The 20,521-nt window shown below is 47.4% G+C and overlaps 1 protein-coding gene across 1 annotated transcript in view; it reads right to left on the bottom strand.

Annotated features, from left to right (window-relative positions):
* ADAM19 (ADAM metallopeptidase domain 19) overlaps positions 1-18,373 on the bottom strand; it is a 33,186-nt gene extending 14,813 nt beyond the window's left edge. The window contains exons 1-8 of the mRNA XM_027682368.1: positions 18,313-18,373; positions 18,018-18,088; positions 14,791-14,861; positions 5,259-5,337; positions 4,123-4,199; positions 2,301-2,493; positions 1,775-1,840; positions 375-446 (exon numbers count right to left, since the gene is read on the bottom strand). Of these exons, the coding sequence (XP_027538169.1) occupies positions 375-446; positions 1,775-1,840; positions 2,301-2,493; positions 4,123-4,199; positions 5,259-5,337; positions 14,791-14,861; positions 18,018-18,088; positions 18,313-18,373 (690 nt within the window). The remainder of the gene's footprint in view (positions 1-374; positions 447-1,774; positions 1,841-2,300; positions 2,494-4,122; positions 4,200-5,258; positions 5,338-14,790; positions 14,862-18,017; positions 18,089-18,312) is intronic.
* Between the last annotated feature and the right edge of the window lie 2,148 nt (positions 18,374-20,521).

The following is a 20,521-nucleotide window of genomic DNA, read 5'->3' as shown; positions in this document are numbered from 1 at the left end:
GCAGCACTGGGTAGCACTGCAAGAATGACCTCTGGAGGCTCCTTCCAGCTCTACTTCCCAGGTTTTCTACCATTTCAAGTGAATACATTAGGCCCTTGTCAAAAAGCATTACTTAGGTAACAGATATAATACAGAGATGTAGTAAAACACAAGATGCTCATGTTGGCTCCAAGGTAAGGAATGGAGATTCCCCCACCCCATTCTTGATGTCCAACAACACAGTTGTTTGGCAGCTGCTCTCCACTCCCCAAGTCAGTGGAACTGCCAAAACATTATTCTCTCTCCCAAGAAGCCAGTCTTCCTCTGTCACAATTAATTCTCATATTTCACGATCTGGGCCTTGCTTTCCTCATTTCACACACACACAATCTCACCTTATCTACGTAATTAGCAGTCTCCACTAATTTAAGCCTTGTTGCTTCAATGCTGAAGTGATGCTTCTGAAACTGAAAAAAATGAACACGTCAAGCAGCACAAAGGGAACTAGAAAGAACAGAAGTGTGTTCAAACAAGTCACATTACTCTGAGAACAAGAAGGTAACTATGAAGTGAGGCCTGAAAGTCTCCCTTCATTGTACATCTGACTATAAGGCCACCTGTACATGTATATATAGAATTCATCCCTGGCACCCCACTGCAGGGATGTTACTCAAGTGGTGGCAGTAACACAGGGGAGCAACCCAAACTTATCAGTGCCCCCAGAGCCTGGGGCTGACAAAGAGCTGAAAAAGGTGCCAGGTAAAATGTGTGACTTCATCTTTGAGGTCAAGGCTGCCATAGGGCTCATAACTTCTCACTCATCCAACCAATTTGTCTGTTTAAACCACCTGGCAATTAATGAGTTAATTTTAGCAAACTGCTTGATTCAAAGGACTACATTGGCAAAAAGTTTAGATTTTTGGTTAACAGATGACAAAACCTGGGATTTTCTTCCAACGAGGGACACAGCAAAGTAAGGGCAGTTAATGACAACAACGTGAGGCTTTCTGCCCCAGCCTATCTAATCAAAAATGCTGAACAACATATGGCAGTTCCTGTGTTTTCTCAGTTTCCCTCGTGTCCTGCTGTCTAATAGAGAAAGCAAAATAGGTTCTGCCTCTTTAGTTTTGTTCAGAATGAATTATAGCCCAGAGCACTACGTGGCTTTCCCTACTGGAGTTTCACGTTGTAAATTATGGATAGGACCAGCCTGACTCCCGTCTGTGCTGGAGATTAAACAATCAGCAAAACACTGTCAGTAAGGGTGTCTGGTATGCCGTCCAGGCTGGGGATGGGGGAGGGACTGCTGACTTCACTCAACTTCTTCCAGACCTATTATGTGATCTGGAGCCTTAAAAATGTCTATTTATGTATCTGCTACCAGCTCAGAGCAGAGCATAATCATGGTTATCTTCTCTAGAGATTAAGTGTGCTGTAGAGTTAGAAGCACATCATATCTGGAAACCCCCAAGTTCCTCTGTGCTGAAGGCAGTCTCTCCCACCAATAACTAGGATCAACTATTGCTGCCTTGGGAGGCCAGAACTGACCCTCCTCCCTCTTCCAAATTACACCCTGCATCTCTCCCCTGGCCAACAGTGGCTGATGGTGGTGGCAGAGGGGTCATGGCTGCTAGGACAAAAGTGACCAAGACACAGCTCTCCCTGTCTGCTGGTGAGGGTGGGAGCATTGGGATGGCAAGAGGAAACCTGCTGAGCTCCAGCTGCCCTCCCTGCCCTGGGAGATGCTGCAGGTTGGATGGAGCTCCATCGGTATAAACATGATCCCATTCCTTACCTCTGCATAATCAGCCACGAGCAGGAGCTCCACGTACTTCGTAGCCTGCAGAGTGTCCCGTTTCACCTGCAGGAGCAGCAACAGAGGTTAATCTCCAATATACCCCAAGAAACTCTTCAAAAAACATACATACAGGTCATTTTTCCCAGTTGGTTTCTTCGCTAGCCATTCACCCCACCCCATCACACACAGGGACCTCCAGATGTGATTGACTTAGAGCAACCAAGTATCACAAATCAGTCTAGCTACAGCAAGTGCCCACGTGCCCATCCTCAGCCCACCAGTTTGTTCACGCATTGGATGCAGAGATTTGTGCAGGAACAGCTACAGTCCACAACAGTTCCCAGCACTCATTTATTTCCCTGTTGGAGCTGCTATTTCACAACCATCTTGCTACAAACCCTCTTAAATATTCTCCTTCACTTCACTTTCTGAGCTATGCTCGCAGAGAACGGCAGGCTTCACGGGCTGGGAAGAGATGGGAAATTTGGAGCATCATGCATGGGCCCAGGCTGAGGCCCCTCACCCTCTGGCCTGGTGGTTTCATCCCAGTTGTGAAGTCCCTGAGCCAGTCTTCAGCTGCATCCCCAGTGTCCTGGTAGCCACAGGCTCCTCTCTGCAATGTCAGGTTGTCCACCCTGTAAATCCAGTGCTGGTTTGGGCTGTTGGGGGCTGGCTCCAAGATATAGCTGGAATTGCTGCTCAGTACGATAAGTCCTCTGTTGAAACGGGAAGCAATAAAAGGGAAAGTTAATTACTATCACAGCAAGTGGAGACAAATTCTTCTTCTGCTGCTGCTGAATTCCCAATTGACACTGGCAAGACACTGGCAAGACACTTATCTTTACTAGGTCAGTCAATTCATTAATAAAAAGGATAGGAATATTTTGAGTTCAGAGGGGGAAATCCCTGGGCTTCCATATACTAAAATGTATTCAGTGGGCCTCAGACATTAAGGGACTGTTGGAGCATGTGCTGCAACAGTGCTAACCTGAGAAGTACCAATTTTTTTAACATACAGCTTTTTCTTTAGGGGCAGTGGAAGCTTTTCAACCAATAGGAGAAATTTGCCTCTAACAGAACTGATCTGATAAATGTGAAGACTTTATTTGTCAACAGAAAAAACAGAGTCTTCTTAGGCAAGTGCACATAGCCAGATGGTTATGGTTTTCTCAATAAGCATGTTACAGCCAGGAGAGCTGGAAATGTGTGTTTGATGCCCTCTAGAAGATGTGTGGCTCGATAGGCAGCACACCTCCCCATGCAGGCTCAGAGTGAGAACAGCCAAGTGTGCTCAGCTCCTGTGCCTCCCCAGAAGTTTTCTAACAATGTCAAAGAATTGCCAGCAGACACTGACAACTCAGGGATGCAGGAACCCTGCTGCTTGGGCACACTGAACATCTCTGTCCCTCTGCAGCTGGAAAGCAGAGCCTAGGAAAACACAGGCCGACAGAAGCACAGCACACCTGTGGCTGCTTTTGCTTTTGGATTATTTATTGCAAGCCACAGGTGGCTGCACTGTCCTGTTTATCTCACTGGACTCTTTGGCCTGTGCTACATTCACTGAAGATGTCTCAGGTTTGCTTTGGCCCAGGCTGTTTCCTGGCTGGAGCCAGTCCCATCAGCACAGCTTCCAATCAGCACTCCAGAGCAGATGACCACTAATGTCAATAAAACCTGTGTGATGTTTTGGAAACAAACTCTGAGCTGGTGTAAATGAATGCAGCTCCTTGGTCGCAAGGAACCACTTCATTTACTCCTGGCTGAGAATAAAAAACCCTCTTTTCCTGCCACAGACTCCATCACTACCAAAGCAAAGGTTTCACATGCACAACACACACACAGTGCTGGCACCACCCAGGGAGAAAGCAGAGAGCCGGGCTGACAACCCAGGAGGAAATTCAGACTTGGGAAGACTTTACCCCAAAACACAAACAGAAACTTGCCAGCTGTGAGAGACTGGAAGAAGGAGCTGGTTTCTGCATTACTGTAGAGTACTGGGCTGGGACATGGTGAGTCCTGTCCCTGCCTCTAACAGATGCAGCCCTGAGTAACTAACAGGAGCTCCAGTGGACTCTTGAGTTGAACTCAGTGATTGCAGCAGCCCACGTTGCCAGCACACAGGGGGAAGGAGCCAGGACCTGGTTAGGAGGCCATGGTTACTAATGACACCCCAATCTCTGCATTGTCCCCAACATGCGCCTTTTAATGCCCAGGTCTGTTGGCTGGGTGGCCTTTAAGAACAGTTTTATCCACACAGAGAGAAACAGGGCAGCCAGGCTGCTGAGGAGCAGAGCTCGGGTGGCAGCACAGCAAGGAGCAGGGCAGAGGCATTCCCAGGCACTCACCGCAGCCCTCGGCACGTGCTGAGCGTGACGCTGGAGTGCTCCCGGCCCCGCACGACCCCGTGGTAGAAGCAGTGGTCCTGGAAGGCAGATGGAGGCAGGGTTGGCAATGGAGCTTTGGGGATGGACACGAGCTATATTTAGGCATCGCTGAGTCCCGTGCAGGCGCCACTGATACTCCAGTAATTGTTCTCTTTCCGTTGCATTTGGCAGCTGACTGTCGTCACTAATTCTCTGTGACTCTGCATCGAAATTTGGCCTTTCAGCTGCCATGCTTGGCCTGTGCCAGAGCATCAAACAGCTCCTTGTTGCCAGTAAAAACTGAGAGCTTTGAATCCCCAAGGGAGCAACTCAGATGGCTGCAGCACTAAGGCCGACCCAAAGCTTTCTGCCTGTAACAGGAGCTGCCTATCGATGGCTGCTGGCCCTGGGTCAGGCCCCAAAGGACGTGACTTCAGCCCTAGAGAGGGTGACACCACGGGCAGTGGGGCAGTAAGTCCCTGTCTTGGGGCTCCTGGCGAGACAAAGACAGCCTCTGGCAGGGACAAGGAGGCTTTGGGGCAGAAACACCAACATATTCATCATATCCCTTCCCCTCACCCCAGGGCAGCGTTAGGAAAGATGATCTCATGGGGATTTTATCTCTTATTTTTGCTTCGCGACCAATGCACATCTTTGTGCTGCTGCAGCAGAGAGCCAGCCAAGGCCTGCGTGAGATGGGAAATTTATGGGACTTTTACTGAACAGCAGCCAGCTCACAGGGGCTGTTTTTCCAAAGGCTGGGAAGGTCCCCAGCATGGTGTGCCCTGTGGCAAAACTAAAAGCAAGAGGATGAGCAGTGTGAGGAAAAAATGATTCCCCAGCACCCAGAGAGAGGGGAGCAACACTGGCGGCTGACCTTGGCTCTCATAGCAGAGCTCAGCAAAACAGCAAGATGTTTTTACCATTTTTGGGGGATGGAGCAGCTTTCTCACAGGAACCTCCCAGGTCAGAAAGCCGGACTGCCCTCCCCTTCATTTTAAAGCTGTGGGGACCTGTGCACTCAAAGAAAGGCTCTGGAGGAAGAGCCTCCCCCTTGTCTCTGAGCCCCCTGCCTGGTCTCCCCTGCAGCTGTGGGAGGGAACATGCTCTGCACTCACCGTGTGGGTCAGGGGGGTGGTCTGGGCTTGGCCAGTTTGGTTGTAATGGGTCTCGGTGTAGCCTGGTGCAAAGAGGTTTCTGCAGACACAGTGGAAAAGAAAAAAAAAAGCCAGTTAGACCTTTCTTTAGGCATGGATTTATGCTTTGTAGGGGTGCTAGAAAATCAGCTAGATCCAGCTCTTCCTGCAGTCAGCGTAAATATTCCTGTTGCTGTGAACCACTGTTGCGGACTCAGGGCAGTCACTGTTTTCTGCCTATAGTATGAAACCAACTGCAGCAGCCTGTGAGGGCAGGCAGGTATTCACAGGACACTGGCTGTGCTGTATCTCTGCACTCTGCTCTGGGAGATCAGCACGTTTTGCCTGCCAGGCCCTTGTTAACATGCTGTCCCCAGGGAGCAGTGGCAGCTCTTGGTGGCTCCAAAGCCACTGCAGGACCGTGCCACAGGCTGTGCTGCTCCGTGCAGAGCACGCTGGGATGGCACAGGGTCAGGAGGTGGAAGCACAGCTGACCTTGCCACATCCATCTATGTGTCCTGGCAGGAGCTGAGCACTTCTCAGGGAGCACATCCGCTTCTGAAAGGGTGCAGCAAGCCATCTAAGTGCTCTTTCAAGCCATTTATTAAATTAAAACAATAACAGAGAGCCTGTCCCTGAGTTCAGTTAGGCACCAAGATCCAATTCCAACAGCTGCAAGTGAGCAACTCAATTTTTACATGGCAACTTTTAAAAAAAAAACAGAAACCCAACATCAACATTGACCCCTAATGGGTACAAGTCTCTGTGCAATTTCCTCTCTATTGCCAAGTTATACCCCAGATATACTGGGGTATAGATTCAAAGCACCAAGTCCAGCCTAGCAAGCTCACCACAGGCCAGTTCAGGACACATTTGGGCACTGGTGTGAGTTCTCAGCTCAAATCCAGACTGTCTCCAGTGCCCAAATCTGAGTACAATCATAAACCAATCTGCATCTGCATTTCAACTTCTGCCCAGAAGCCAATTCACATCTTTGTTCCACGAAAGTGCTGATTCCTGAATTTGAATTTGTTCATGTCATCCTCATGTACACAATATTCTCCCTGTCTTCAGCCCAGTATCAGGCTAAAAGTCTATAAAAGGAGCTCCTGTGCACTGAATAGAAAGCATTTTGATTTTGCTCCAGAGGAAACAGCCTTCTCCTTCTTTTTAAACATCTGCATTTGCTAAACAGTGATGTAAAAAAGTACAGCAAGTCAAAATCTGGGCCAAACCAAGAAGGTCATATCCTGTGTCCATCTCAGCAGTCATAAATGTAGGTTTAAAGCAGTTTTTTAAAACAATAGCTTGACTTCCAAAAGTTTGGAGAAGGATCACAGAACATGCCCCATCGATGAAACACACTTCTGCAGAACCCCATGGTGCTGTCAGGCCACCAGAGTGCCACATTTGCCATCCACGAGGATACCACAAGCACCCTGGGCAATGCATTACCAGATGCAGCTGCAGCTCAGTCCTTCCACATCCCTGTTTAATGCATTCCATGCACTAGATTTTAGAACTGTGAACTACAAGAAAGCAAGAAAAAAAAAAGTTTTCTTCTTTTCTTTGCCTGACTTCTTTAGGTTGGATGAAGAATCAGAAGCAAACCCAGAGATTTTTCCATCTGCCCTGGCTTTTGGTATGTGGCAGTCAGGTCTAATCTACCTTGAAAGCCTCTCTGTTTAAATAAGGGATTGGGTGTTTGTGACATCTAATTAAATTAGGTCAGAACGACAGGAAACTGAACCTTTTATCAAAGTGTTTGAAAGTGCTTTGCCCATCTGGCATCCACACCTGAATAAGTACTGATGGCTTACTGATAGGCAAAACCCTGTGCCACTGCTGTGTTTGATAGCATTTGATGTCAGCAATACAACAGCTTTAATCTCCACTTTTAAAGTGCAGCATAGCCCAGAAAAGCTAATTCTGCCTCTTTCTGATGTGTTAATTCTCATCACTAGGTGCTGTCAGAGATCAGAAGGCGAGTCTGCTGCGTTCAGCTATCCCAGGTCTGTAAACTGAAGGATAAGCACCACAGCACCATCCCACAGAACACAACTCCCTTGATCTCCCTGACTGCAGCATGAGGGTGCAATAAACAAATATTTAATCAACAGATTGCATTAACAAGGAAATTGTTTTGAGAAATATCAGGTATCTGGTCTGTGTCAGGAGAGCAGACAGTAAACCAGTGTGGATGTGTGCTCTTACAGCCAGACACCAGCCCATGGTTTACAGTAGCTGAGGCTCTGCACAGCCTGCTTGTCTCACTCTCCAACAAGCACGCTTATGTTTTCTTCCTGCTCCTTTATTCTTGGAAAGCATTTGCTATGAATAGCTATTTTATCTCTCCTCCAGCACCAGCCATAAGATTCCTCAGTGCTGTGACTCCCGTCCAGCCCCAGGGCACTGCTGCCCAGCCCCGGTGCTGAGCACCACAGCCCAGCACACCAGATTTCAGGGCACAGGATGATGCCACACAACACAAGGTGTGTGCACATCTTTTCCTATCTGCAGACTCAGGCTCTGGTCCCTCCTGGAGTAGATTAAGGTGCTGAGAGCTCTGTCTTAATTTTTGGGGACACTTACACAGCTGCTGAAGTGAAAGTCTGTGTCATCTCCATGTTACAACTTTCAAGGCTCTCTCCACCAGTTGAATCCTACCCCACACCACAGGCTCCCTATGAAAAGTCCAGTTTCTTATTCTGAGCTTGAAGCAGTCATGTTTTGAAGACAGTTCCCAGACCTTAATGCAGGGGAGCCCTGGGGCTCTTGCAGTACTAAGAAGGGCTGTCACAGTGGATTGCACAGTGTGTGGTGAGGAGGGCAGTGAGGAAAGAGGAAAACAACAGGACATCTTGCAACACCCTTGGGGTCCTATCTCACTATGAACTAAAGTTCATTCCCAGCCCAACTCACTTCCTCAGCTAGCACCAAGCTTTCACCAAACTGTAAATAAACAGCAAACAAGCCTTCTTGCCACCTCAGAGTGCACCAGAGTTACCAGCCAGTCTTGACCCTCTTCTCCATGTATACCAGTTGTTGGATAAACAGGAGAGAGACATGCATACCCCAAAACCTCATCTGCCATCATTTCAGGACAACATCACTGCCAGGCTGAACAGCTGATTTCAGGGGAGCTCAGCCCTGCAAAGCACTGATGGAACTGCTTGACCATTTCCAGAAGAGCACAGAGCTCACCTCCTTGATGGAGAAGGAAAGTCTGGAAAAAACAGCACAATTTGATTCTTTCTTCTCAGTTACATTACATGTCTCAGTGACCACTTCTCCAGCAACTCACACTGAAGCTGCAAGAGTTTGGATGCAAAATAACATCACCTAAAGCCTTCTGAGATCCAGTCAGGCAGCTGGCAGATCACTTAACACGCATTATCTTCCTAAAAGACAGCACAGAGTCCCTCATTAGAGGAGTTATCAGGATGAAGAATTGATGAAGTCAGAGGAAAACCTGGTTTGGGATGGGAGTACTCTCCTTTGCTAAACCTCGATAGCAGCTGCAGCCTATTTGAGGCCAGGGTAAACTACACAGGGACCCTCAGGATGTTCTAGACAAGCCCTCACACCTTTCCAGCAGGGACCAGCTTTTGTCAGGATCAGTCAGTCCCCAAAGTCCAGCTCAGCATCCAAGTTCAGGGTGGAATAGCCTGCTCTTGGCAGGGTTTGTTCCCCGGAAAGCCTTGGGAGCCGGGCTAAACACAAGCACGGAAGCCAAACGAAGGAAGAGTGGCTCAGTGCCATAATGTACAGATGGCTTGGGACTGTTTCTGCTGATGACCGACGTGGAGGGATCTTGGTCCCGCTCCAGCCTGTCAATGATATCATTGTCTGACACAAAGCCCTCCTCCCTGTGCCGCTGTGCTGCTCCCTGGAAGGGCCCTGCGTGCAGAGCTGACAGGACATGGCAGCCTGGCTCTGTGCTGAGGGAGGTCACATACTTCACTCATGAACTGATGGTTTTGCACAGGAGAGACAGGCTGAGGGTGCAGGGCTTTCTTGGCAGGCAGCTGCCCCTGTGGCACCCCTGGGGATGGTGCAAGAACAGGCCTCCAGCTCATCTGGCCACTGCTGAGGAGCAGAGAAGCAGCTGGGGGGAGAGGGGCTGCATGGCACACCCAAATGCTCCTAAAAACCAGCAGAAGTAAAACTGAGGCCCTTCTTGCATGACCATGTTCAGTTGAGGGAGTGCACTTTTCCCAGCTGCTCTGGAGAACCTCACCCCTATTTTCCCGATAAATGAGAGCAGTTTTCTATTGCCTGGGAAACATCACTTGTTAGCACAAGCCTGAGGGGCTCAGAGCCCTCCCTCCCAGTGGACCACCATGAATGTGCTCAGTTCCACCAGCCAGAAATCACCCACAGGCACCCAGAGGGCCCTGGCAGCATTCTGGTGCTCTTGCTATTTGGAGCAAGAAGGATTTTTTATAATTTGGTCCCATTGGCAATCTTTTTTGGGTTCATTTTTACAGAGAGGCTAGTCTGCATGGACCTCTGCCAATTTAAAAACACCAAGTAGTATCTAGGAGATGGACATGTTTTTTATTTACTCCCCAAAACCAAAAACCAAATGGTCCATGAAGCTCTTGTGAGAAACATCAACATTAATTTTTCAGTCATGGGACCAAGAAAAGTGAAGCCTTCAGTCTCTTACATCTCTTGCCCTGTCCCTTTCCTCAAATCACAATAAATCTGTCCAGCCAGGCTGCCAGCATCTGGGGGTGGAGGGAATTGATTCTCCCAAGAAACTTTAGACATCATATTTCCATCTACAATTTGTGGTCCCACTCCATTGTCTCTCAGCAGAATCCAAGTAGGGTAAGAAGGGGAATTTGAACTCTAACCTCCCAGCCACTTAAGTGTTCCCTAAGGTCAGAATTTATTATCAAAAAACTGAAGTGACCCCAATTTGAACATGACCAACACATGACCCATGACAACATGACCAGGCAGGTCTGCTTTCCATATCCATCACTAGTGGGAAATGGGAGATTTCAAGTCTCTGGAATATTCTAGTCAAAACCTGGCACTTCATAAAACCAATGAAATCCAAAATTTTTTTCTTGGTGAGTTCCATCCAGATGAATCCTGGAGCCCTTAAGCTCCCTTCCTCAAGAGCTTTTGCTAAGAACATGCTTATTGTGCAAACACAGCAGTTTGGAAGGAAAAAGTAGCTTTCCAGCTATTGAGATGGAACTAAACAAATCATTTGTAGGTTCTGGAAAAACCTCACAGTCTAAAGAGTCTCCATCCCCTTATGCCATCTGCATCATCTGTGACATTCACTGTGTAAATCATGTTAAAGGACCCAAGCAAGATTTGTCACATAGCCCCTCAGCTTACCAACAGGAACCATAAAAGTTGTCCAGAGAGGAAAAAGGAAATAAAATAAATGGAGAACTGGCTGATAATGAGTCAGTGCACAAAAGATTTAAAAGGCTCCATTTCCTTGCCTCTTCCTCTCTGCCCCATACAGAGGAATCAGGATAATCCAAGGGAATCAGGAGGCTGAAAAGTAGCTATGGCTTTCCAGGTCCCACCCCTGTTTTCCTAATGACTCCAAGAGACAGTAGAGCAGGATAAACTCAATTTCCCTCTTTTACACAACCCTTACCCCCTCCCCATGAAGGAAGACCATTAGACACTGATGATGTGTAGCCCATCAGTGGAATAATCTCATGTATCCTTCCTGCTCGGAAATGGGCAGCAACTTCACCTCTTCCTCACTCAGTTGGTAGGAGAGGTCCTGGGAAATGTGCAAAAGCAGGAAACAGTGAAATACAAGTGACACAGTTCTCTTACTGCACCCCTGAGAGCATCAAGTGGGGTGGGAGTGCTCATCCCCTACCCAGGTGGGGCTAGAAGAGATTGGGAATGATACCACTTCCTATCAGAGCCAGTTGCCTAGGAAAAAAAAAACTATCTGGATGGCTCCCAAGGTCAGACCAGATGAGCTTTGGACATTCTTTGCAGTGTCCTCAGCCAATTGCTGCACATCTCCTCTGGGGCTCTGCCACCAAGTGCCCCTCACCATCACGGCTGTTGTGGGCAGGCAGCATTCAAAATAGGCAGCTAAAAATCCAGGCTGCTCACAGGATTCACTTGCAGGCAGGGACATCCCCTGGAGAAGCCTCCACTACCCTTGGCAGCTGAGAGGGCTTTTCCCAAGTCTATTCTTCCCATGAGAGACACAAAGTGGAAGAGAATAGGGAGGAAAGTCTTATTCATACTTTTCTTGAACTCAGGTTAGAAGACAAATTCCACGCAGGTTTCTGCTGTGCAAATATGAGCTCTCCACTAAGAAAAGGCTCACACCAGGCACTGCTGCCACACACATTGAGAGCCTCTCAGCATCCCCTCCCTGTTTGGCTCAAAGCTGCTTTTTATTAACAAATGCAAATGCCTTTTACAAAAAGTCACTTTTCATCCAAGGTTTGCAACTCAGATTCTTCCGCTCCTAAGCCCCAGCCAAATTTAAATCTGCTTTATAGGCATCTCTCCATATATTTGTTGTTTGTGCAGCTTTGAGCTTTCCAATCCCGCAGCTGCAGGACATGGTTTTGAGTCATTTAAAACAAGCCCGAGTCATTTGGAGGATATAGTTTTGTCGTTATTCAGAAATATTAACTAGTGTCATGAACTCTGCTTGGAACTAAAGTGTGGTTCTGTTTTCTTATCAAAATCCCAAGCAGGAAATAATGCAATATTATGGTAATGCAATAACTGTATTTGTAAATATATGAAGCCCAAATGCAGATCTGTGCTGAGCTTATTACAAAACACAAGGTTCTGCACAGCTCTGAGGGAAGATATGCAATAATTCCTGTGTTTCACTTCTGTGGATGAACACAATGTTCTTTTGATATGGAATATGAAATCACAGGCTTGGTGTGAACGTTGCTTCCACATATTGAAACCAGCACCTTTCTTCCAAAGCTACTGCATCCCTACCAAAGCTGTACAGATTATGCCACTTCCCCCAGTTTTCAAAGCAATCTCATCAGCTCTGTCTCTCGATAAGGAGACTGGTGAATGTGTAACAAGGCTGCCTAATACCCCAAAAATATCACTTTGAGCAGTTTTAGTAGCTTGGCAAATCTCCTTTCTAGCTTTGGGAACCATAACCCAACCAAACCCAAATTATGCCCATCATTTTATTATTTGAGTGATGGGAGTCTGGGATGTGGATACAAGAACAAAACAAGAGTCAGGCAGGTGTGTTCACACCCCTGCCACGAGCCCAGGAACAGAGCTGGAGCACAGCACCAACCTTGGTAGCAAAGCTGGTTTCCAGAAACTCCTCTCAACTTGAGCAGTTAAATGACACAGAACTCTGGGTCTTATTTTAATTTCAAAAGCCCCAAGTACCTTCCTTGAAGTTGCAGTTCTCTTACGCCCACTTCCATGTGAACTCAAAACCAGGAGCAGACAGACTTTAGACAACTTTGAAGGGACACTTCCCACTCGGGAGATTTCACTTTCTCTCCCACTGTCTGGGCACTCAACAAACTCTTCACAGAAGTCCTGGATGCTGCAACTACTCAGTACCCCAAAGCTCAGCTAAAATCTCAGGTTTCCCTGTAAGATCAGCCAGCACAATAATGAGCTTCTGGGGGCTGTGGAGCAACCCCAGGCTGGGAACCTGAGGAGCCAGGCTGGGCTCTGCCTTGCCCCACACTTCAACAAGGAAAAGCAGTTTGTCTTCATTTAGAAGTGCTCTATGGATGCTGATGAATAGCATCCACAGGGCTCCCAGGGACAACTTCATCATTCCACTTTCAATCTGAGTGTCTCTAAATTACTTCTGCACCTTCACGAGCCTCTGAAAAGTGGAGCCTCTCCACCAATCAAGCTCAGACTTGCATTTTGGCACTACATCATCATCTTTCTTGAGCAAGGACTTTGGGCCTGGCAAGACTCCCTCATGAAGCACTGCTATCTATGAATCACCGGCATTTGCCACAGAAAATAAAAACAGAAAACTCCAAACCACTTGCTGCATTTCACCAGCCCTAGCAAGGCAATCCATCCTGCAGTGGAAGCGTGTGCACAGGCTTAACCCTGTGTGTATACATCTCAATGAATGAAAATGCATTTCAGGAAATAAATACAATAGAAACCTTCTATTATTATAATTCTGTTTACTAACACCAGCAATGAGCTTTTCTGTGCTGGAAATAGCATGGCAGCGCTCCCGCGAGGCACCTGGAGGCTACGTCATCATGCTTGGAGCACAAATGGATTAACTCAGCAAGGATCCTTTCTCTTGCCAGCTTCCACTGTGCCAGAAATATTCACCTTTGCATAACAACTGCAGAATAAGCAAGACCTGACAGTCCTGGAAGGAGACCCCCAGCAGCATCAGCAGTTACGCTGCTTCCAGGTTCAGTTCAGAGCCTGGCTTGGTACCACTGTCGTCAGCAACAGCTATTTCTCCTGCATTAGACAGGAGAACAAGGAGTTAGCAAGTGCTAAGGAGTTAGCAGTGCTCGTGGTGCCTGGTCTCTATTTTCCCAGCTGAGAGATGCCAAAACACACAGAATTGATAGCTGTTTCTGTTTAGTTCTACACAGGTGCATGACTGCCTGTCAAAAGCACCCTGCTTTTGCAGCACTGAAACTCTCAGTAACTTATGTGCCTTATTACAGGAAACATCTTGTAGGATGTACTTTTCTTCCATCAGCCATAGATTTCAGGCTTTACTGCAGATAGGGCTAAGAAAAACCTGTTTTTCCTCCAAAATACTCTGAATATCATTTAGGTTTATGCACTGCCATCAGAACTAGTACAAGACAGAACTTTTACAAACAAGTTTCTTGAGCTGAATTTCCAGCTGCTCTTCCTCCACTGAAAACTAATATACTCACAGGGCAGAGAGGGGTTCTGGGGCAGCCTCTAGACCAGAATCCTTCTACCTACCTTAATCTCCTGCAGCTTCAGCTGAATTAAATATGCATCACGCCCTATGATACCACACAGCATTGCTGTCTCATGCCTGAGAGGAGGCTGCATTTCCCTTAATGCAAAAGCAATTTTTCAGTCTACTTTAGCATGAAGGGCACTAATGGAATTGAAACTGTCAGACCATTTCTCCTAGGAAGCAGAGCAGGACCTCTTTGGATCACAGCAAATAAAATCTTCATTAGAGTCACACTGACTCTAAAGCACCGAGCCATTTGGTAAATAGGGAGCTTCATATCAGCAACATTTTCCAGTTAATGTAGTAAGAATTATGATGCAAAAATAAGTTTACACACTGAGGGTCAGGTCACCATCTGCTTTTTGCTGACAAAGCTCTGTTACACTCCATGCTGCTTGGCTGATTAACATCTGAGGGGACTTAGACTTGGAATAACCTTGAAATCCAGAGAAGGACTTCCTCATCCTGTCTTTATCAAAACCCTGTTGAAGTCAGTGGAGGTTTTCCTGTTGATTTCACTGTAATCCTTATTCACTATTTTAGTGAGATCACAATGCAAGGCTCAAGCACACTTACCTATTTTTCTCCAGTTCCAAGACGAGCTCCTGGCCTTCTGCCTTTACCATAACTTCAGCTCTGAGTGGATGCTGTGTGTAAGAGAAAGGGTGCCTGTTACTCATACACCATAACTACAAACACATCCACAAACACAAATTGTTCCCCTGGAAATTGCAGCTGACCTTAACCACTCCTTGCCTTCCTCCTACTTCAGACCTGAAGTGATGGGGAAGGGAAGGGATGGGCTGTGTTGGCTCCCAGCTCCAGGCACGCTGCTGCATCCCACGGCACAGCCATGCAGAGCCAGGAAGCAGTACAGGCACCCTGCTGGGATGCTGTACCTGGGCTAGTGATCCTGGTGTCTCGAGAGGAATAATGGGCTCAGACGAGGCAACAAGTGCCGGTGCTGGAGCACTTGGAAGGAGCACTGGGTGGAAGGAGCGTGCTGTACCCCCTTCTCCTGTACACTGTGCCCCAGAATGAGCTAGTTAACCAAAGCTTCCTTTGTTGCCACAGCAGAAAGACATTTTCAGGAGCCTTTTTCAGGACAGGGGGATTCACATCTCTTCCAGAGATTTTCACATAGTTCCTTTACTCACAGAAGAAGACAGTAAAAGACATGCAACAGGGTCCCTTGGATGCCTTTAGGCTCTAGCCATTGTAAAGACAGTATTCCACAGCTGCTGTTGTTTAAGTCCCAGGCTGCCAAGGGACTGGAAACCATGACAATAACTTTCTAGTGTGTTCAGACACATGCTACAGCCCTGGCTTGCAATCTGTCTGCAGCTCTGAAGGAGGGGACAGGACAGCCGGCTCCCTAAGGCCTGCTGGTGTGAACAGAACAGACCCTAATATCCTAGTGGAATGGCAAATGCATACACTATAACCAACCATTTAAAAAAGAATCATTCAAAACACTGAAAACATAGAATATGCTTTCTAGAGGACCAACTAGAAGGGCCTCTGAGGTCTCCAGTTTTACCTCCCTCAAAGCAAGACCACTACACCTAAGCTCAGCTCGGGATTTCTGAGTCTGAGTGCTTTCTCATAAAGGAAACGGATGAACAAATTTCCCAGAAGAGAAATAACTCATTTGATAAGAACACACTTCTCTATTCAGCTAGAAGAAAAAAAAGAAATTATGAGAGCTGGTGAGAAAACTAACCCATAGTACTTTCTAAATCAATGCTGGAGAAGATTTTGCGGAACAGAACAACTGAAAGTGAAATAAAGCAAGACTGACTGAATGGGACTCTCTGATGATAGATCTGTCAGCCCAGAGATATGCTCACTTGTCACTTCATCAAATCCAACTTCTTTCATCAGCTTCCTGCTCATATTCTGGGTTTTGTTCATCCTTCCTTCAGTTTCCAGGACTTTGCATCAGGCCCACATAGATGATGCAAAACAAGTTAATACATTAAGGATATACAACAAGGGCTAATTCTAAGGGGGTGAGTTTCATTTACAACCACAGGTACTCAGTACATCTCAGGGTAATTCTGTGTTTCAGTAACTAAATGTAAGCACTGGGGGGTCTGAGGGTCACCATCACTGTAAAAGTCTCTTCACAAAGGTTGTGCAAACATCATTATCACAAATATCACCCTCCCTTCTCCTTCAGTAATCCCACTGCTCCGGAGTCCATCAATTGCTGTGTAACTGAAATAACCCAGCTGCATATAAGCTTTGCTAACACTCATTTCAGAGCCAACAGGAATTTGCCTGAAACAAACCAAGTACGACCCCCGAGACCCAGCAAATTTATATAAGGGGAAACGCTGTCCAGATGTATTTGCATCACTATCAATAACAGAACCAAAACTTGCAGGCAGCACTGCAAAGGCACTTTAAAGAGAATTAAGATCATGAGAGAGTCATTGTAGCTTTTTTTTTTTGGTGTAATATGACACACTAATAAGTTGTAGAACCCCCAAATAACAGCGCAATAATAATAATAAATTAATAATAAATACTCAAGAAAAATCATGGTATCTCCCCAGAAAGCTTCCCCTTTTTTTGGTTCACAACGTAAATAACACCCTCTGGATTTTCCTCTTTCATTTCATTACGCAACTGTAATTGCTTCTGATTGTGACAACACAAAGGCTGAGAAGTTGTGTTTGTGTTAAGTCTGGCACCTCAGCAATTCTCAGAATGGCCAGAGACTATTGACACCCCACTTCATCCACCCATGTAACAGAGCAGGGCTGTGATCTGTATCAATATATACTGTGTCTGAGACACAGTTAAACCCACCTGAGCTACTGGTTGGCTTTTTTTATTTTAGTGAAGCACCCTCACAGCTGGGATTCATGGAACCATAGCACAGTTGGGTTGGAAGGGGCCTTAAAGAGCGTCTAGTTCCAACTCCCCCTGCCATGGGCAGGGACATCTTTCACTAGACCAGGTTGCTCAGAGCTCCATCCAACCTGGCCTTGAACACTTCCAGGGATGGGACACCCACAGCTTCTCTGGGCAACCTGTTTCAGTACCTCACCACCCCCACAGTCAAAAATTCCTTCCTAATATCTAATCTAAACCTGACATCTCAGCTTAAAGCCATTCCCCCTTATCCTGTCACTCCATGCCCTTGTAAGAAATCCATCTCTGGCTCTCTTATGGATCTTTTAGGTACTGGAAGGTGCTACAAGGTGTTCTCAGAGTCTTCTCCAGCTGAACAACCCCAACTCTCTCAGCCTGTCTTCATAGGAGAGGTGCTCCAGCTCTTGGAGCATCTTCACAGCCCTCCCCTGGCCTCATTCCGACAGGTCCATCTGTGCTGGGGACCCCAGAGCTGGACACAGCACTGCAAGTGGGGTCTCACCTAAGCAGAGTGTCAGAATCCCCTCCCTCGACCTGCTGGTCCCACTGCTTTTGATGCAGCCCAGGACACAGATGGCGTTCTGGGCTTATCTCCCCCTAAAGCAGATGCCTCTCTTCAGCTGTTCCCTAAATGCCACTGATTGTATGGCCCCACTCCCGTTTCACAGATCAGGTAGATATAGATCGAGGTTTTAAAGCATGGCAGAGGGCAGGGTGAAAGCAACGCCCGGATATGCCAGCCAGCTCATTCAGCCTTTCCCGGGATCCGGAGGAGCCGCGGCAGCTCCTGGCTCGTCCCTGCGGTTCGTCACAGGTTAACAAACCCAAAATGCGCATCAACAGGTGCTGCTCTAACCGCGACATCTTCCCTGCGCCCGGTAACGGTGAGGAGGCTTGAAAACGAAACAGAAATGACCTACCTTGTGGCTGCCGGGGCCGCCCAGGGCTGCCCAGTGCGGCACCACCACCTCTGGCTGCAGCTGCGCTGCGGCTGCGGAGACAAGAGGAGCCGCTCAGCACCCCCGGCCCCTCCGCACCCCGGGCTTGGACAGCACGGAGCCAGGGCGGGAGAGGAGAGGAGCTCTGCGCTGGTCGTAGGAAAACCAGGAGGATCCCCCAACCCGCCCACCCACCCATCCATCCTCCCACCCTCCCTCCCCGGGGGCTCCCGCAGCCCGAGGCACCGGCGCAGGGCGGGGGTCCCCCCGCACTCACGGCGCGGTGGCTGCAGCAGCAGCGAGAGGGCGATGCCGCAGAGCAGCCCCCGGCCCCGCATGGCTCCGGGTACGGACCGGCGCCGCCGCCGCCCGCCCTATAAACCCGCCCGCCGCTTTTCTCCTCCCACCGGCCCGAATCCGCCCTGCAGCCCCCCGCCTTCTCTTCTTCTTCCAGCCCATCCCTTGGGCAGCACCGCGGGGATGCTCTCCGGGCGCTGTAGCGGCTCTGCCCTGCGCCGCGGGGCCGTGGGGCTGGGCTGTGTCCCCCTCCCGGGACCTCGGGACAAGGGGAAGCCTGAGCACCTCCCTGCTGCAGCTAGGAAAGAGGAGAGACCTCGGGGAGGGAAGCAGCTCAAGAGGCTCCCGTAAGAGCTGTGCTTATGGCTTCAGTTGTTTATTTATTTATGTGCTATATTTATGTGTAATCTTATAAAACCATTCATAGCTGATCCCATGGTTCCAGAGACATCCTAAATCCCTCCACTCCTGGAAAATGCATTACCCCTGGACAGCTGAAGGGATAAAGGCTAGATTTTTATCTGCCTGTATAAAAGGGCAGAACCAAAAACATGTTCAGTGTCTCTCTCCCCTTGTGGTAGATGGAAGGACCAGGTTTGAGGAAGAGCTTGGGAACGTCCATAGCTCATATTCCCTGTGCTACCCTTCAGGAATATCCACTCACTCCCATGAGACTCCCAAAGGAGCATCCCTGTCTTCTCGTGCATCCTGCAGGGCTGAGTCATGGGTTGAAGTCCACATACCATTTCTTTGCTGGTCCTTTGCCTCTCAGGGAGCTGAGAACCTGGAGGTGTGAGGTGCTGCGTCTCACTGCTGAATTACCTGTGGGGTCAGGGTCACACCAGGAGAGGAGAGTCCAAGTTAGGGGGGTCATGCTGAAGTTACCAGCTGCAAACACCGAGTCTCCACAGTGCTGTAGATGCTCCTTGCACATGCTGAGCCCACAAAAAGCAACTGCCTTCCCTGTGTCAGTGTATTTCTGCTGTGACTCCTGTCCAGCTCAACTGCAGCCTCACTCAAGGCTGCTCGGGTTGAATTTTTAAGGAGTCAGCTCCGAGTGGCAGGAAGAGGCATTACCTCTTAGCCATGCTCTTCAGACAGCCATTGATCTGTGTTATCCACTCGACTCTTCCCATTCATCTCTATATTTAAGTGTCTATGTAAGTGAATCACCAGGGAAACAAGAAATTGAGAGTATTTGCACCTGGCTGTGTTTCAGAAGGTATTGGTAAATCAGCCTGATAGGAAATTAATACTCCCTTTAGAATAAAGGGTTGCTAGATAATAGTAATGATTTTCTCTCTTGTCCAGAGGATTATTTATGCTGTTGAAAACACTGATCTCTCTTTTACTGAAGGTCTTTTCTGGCTCCTGCCATAGTTGCCCAAAGGACACATGACTGTTTCCATTTTCAGATACTCTTTTGTCTTATGACTCTCATATATGTCCCCTTTCTCCCCCAGCACTTCACATGCTGAACCCCTGTGACCTTGTGAAGGTCAGTTTATTCCTGATATCACCCTGGCAGAGGAAAGCCAGGGCATCGTGGGGACACTTAGAGGGAATAATCAGGGTGAGTGGGCTACAAATAACATTTTATCTGCTCCACAGAGAGGTCACAAATTTTTATGATACAACTAAATCATGTTCTTTCCCAGAGCAAAAATCCAGGGACCAAATTTCAGCTCTTTTCTAATTATATGGAATATCTTGAAGAGAAACCTTGATTATTTTCTGTGAATTCCCCCACTTATTTATAGCTGACTATAATATAGATGAAAACAATGGCACTATTGTGGATGTCTTTATTATAAATAAGTAAAAATGCAAGCCAAATTTAGACACAATTTTAGCTATTCTGCTTTCATCCTTGCATAAAATTTCCATCTATCCAAAGGAAAAAAAAACCACTTTGATGAGGAACATGTATGTTTGCACTGAAAGATTGTCACAAATCTTCTCAGTACCACAAATCTTCACGAGGACTGCTCCATATATTTCTCTAAAAGAAGATCAGCTCAAAAAAAAGCATAAAATGGAATAAAGGGAGGCTTAAAGTTGTTAAAGTACTTAGGCCAATAACTATCTGCTTGTGATTTTTTCAGCATTCAAGTACCATAAAAATAAAATATGTGCAATATTTGCATTTGTTACATAGTGATATTTTTATCTTTGGATCTTGGTAATAT

Source organism: Neopelma chrysocephalum, unplaced genomic scaffold (genome assembly GCF_003984885.1).
Source record: "Neopelma chrysocephalum unplaced genomic scaffold, ASM398488v2 Primary Assembly neopelma1_63, whole genome shotgun sequence".
NCBI lineage: Eukaryota > Metazoa > Chordata > Aves > Passeriformes > Pipridae > Neopelma > Neopelma chrysocephalum.
This window is presented reverse-complemented; position numbering and strand designations above follow the sequence as displayed.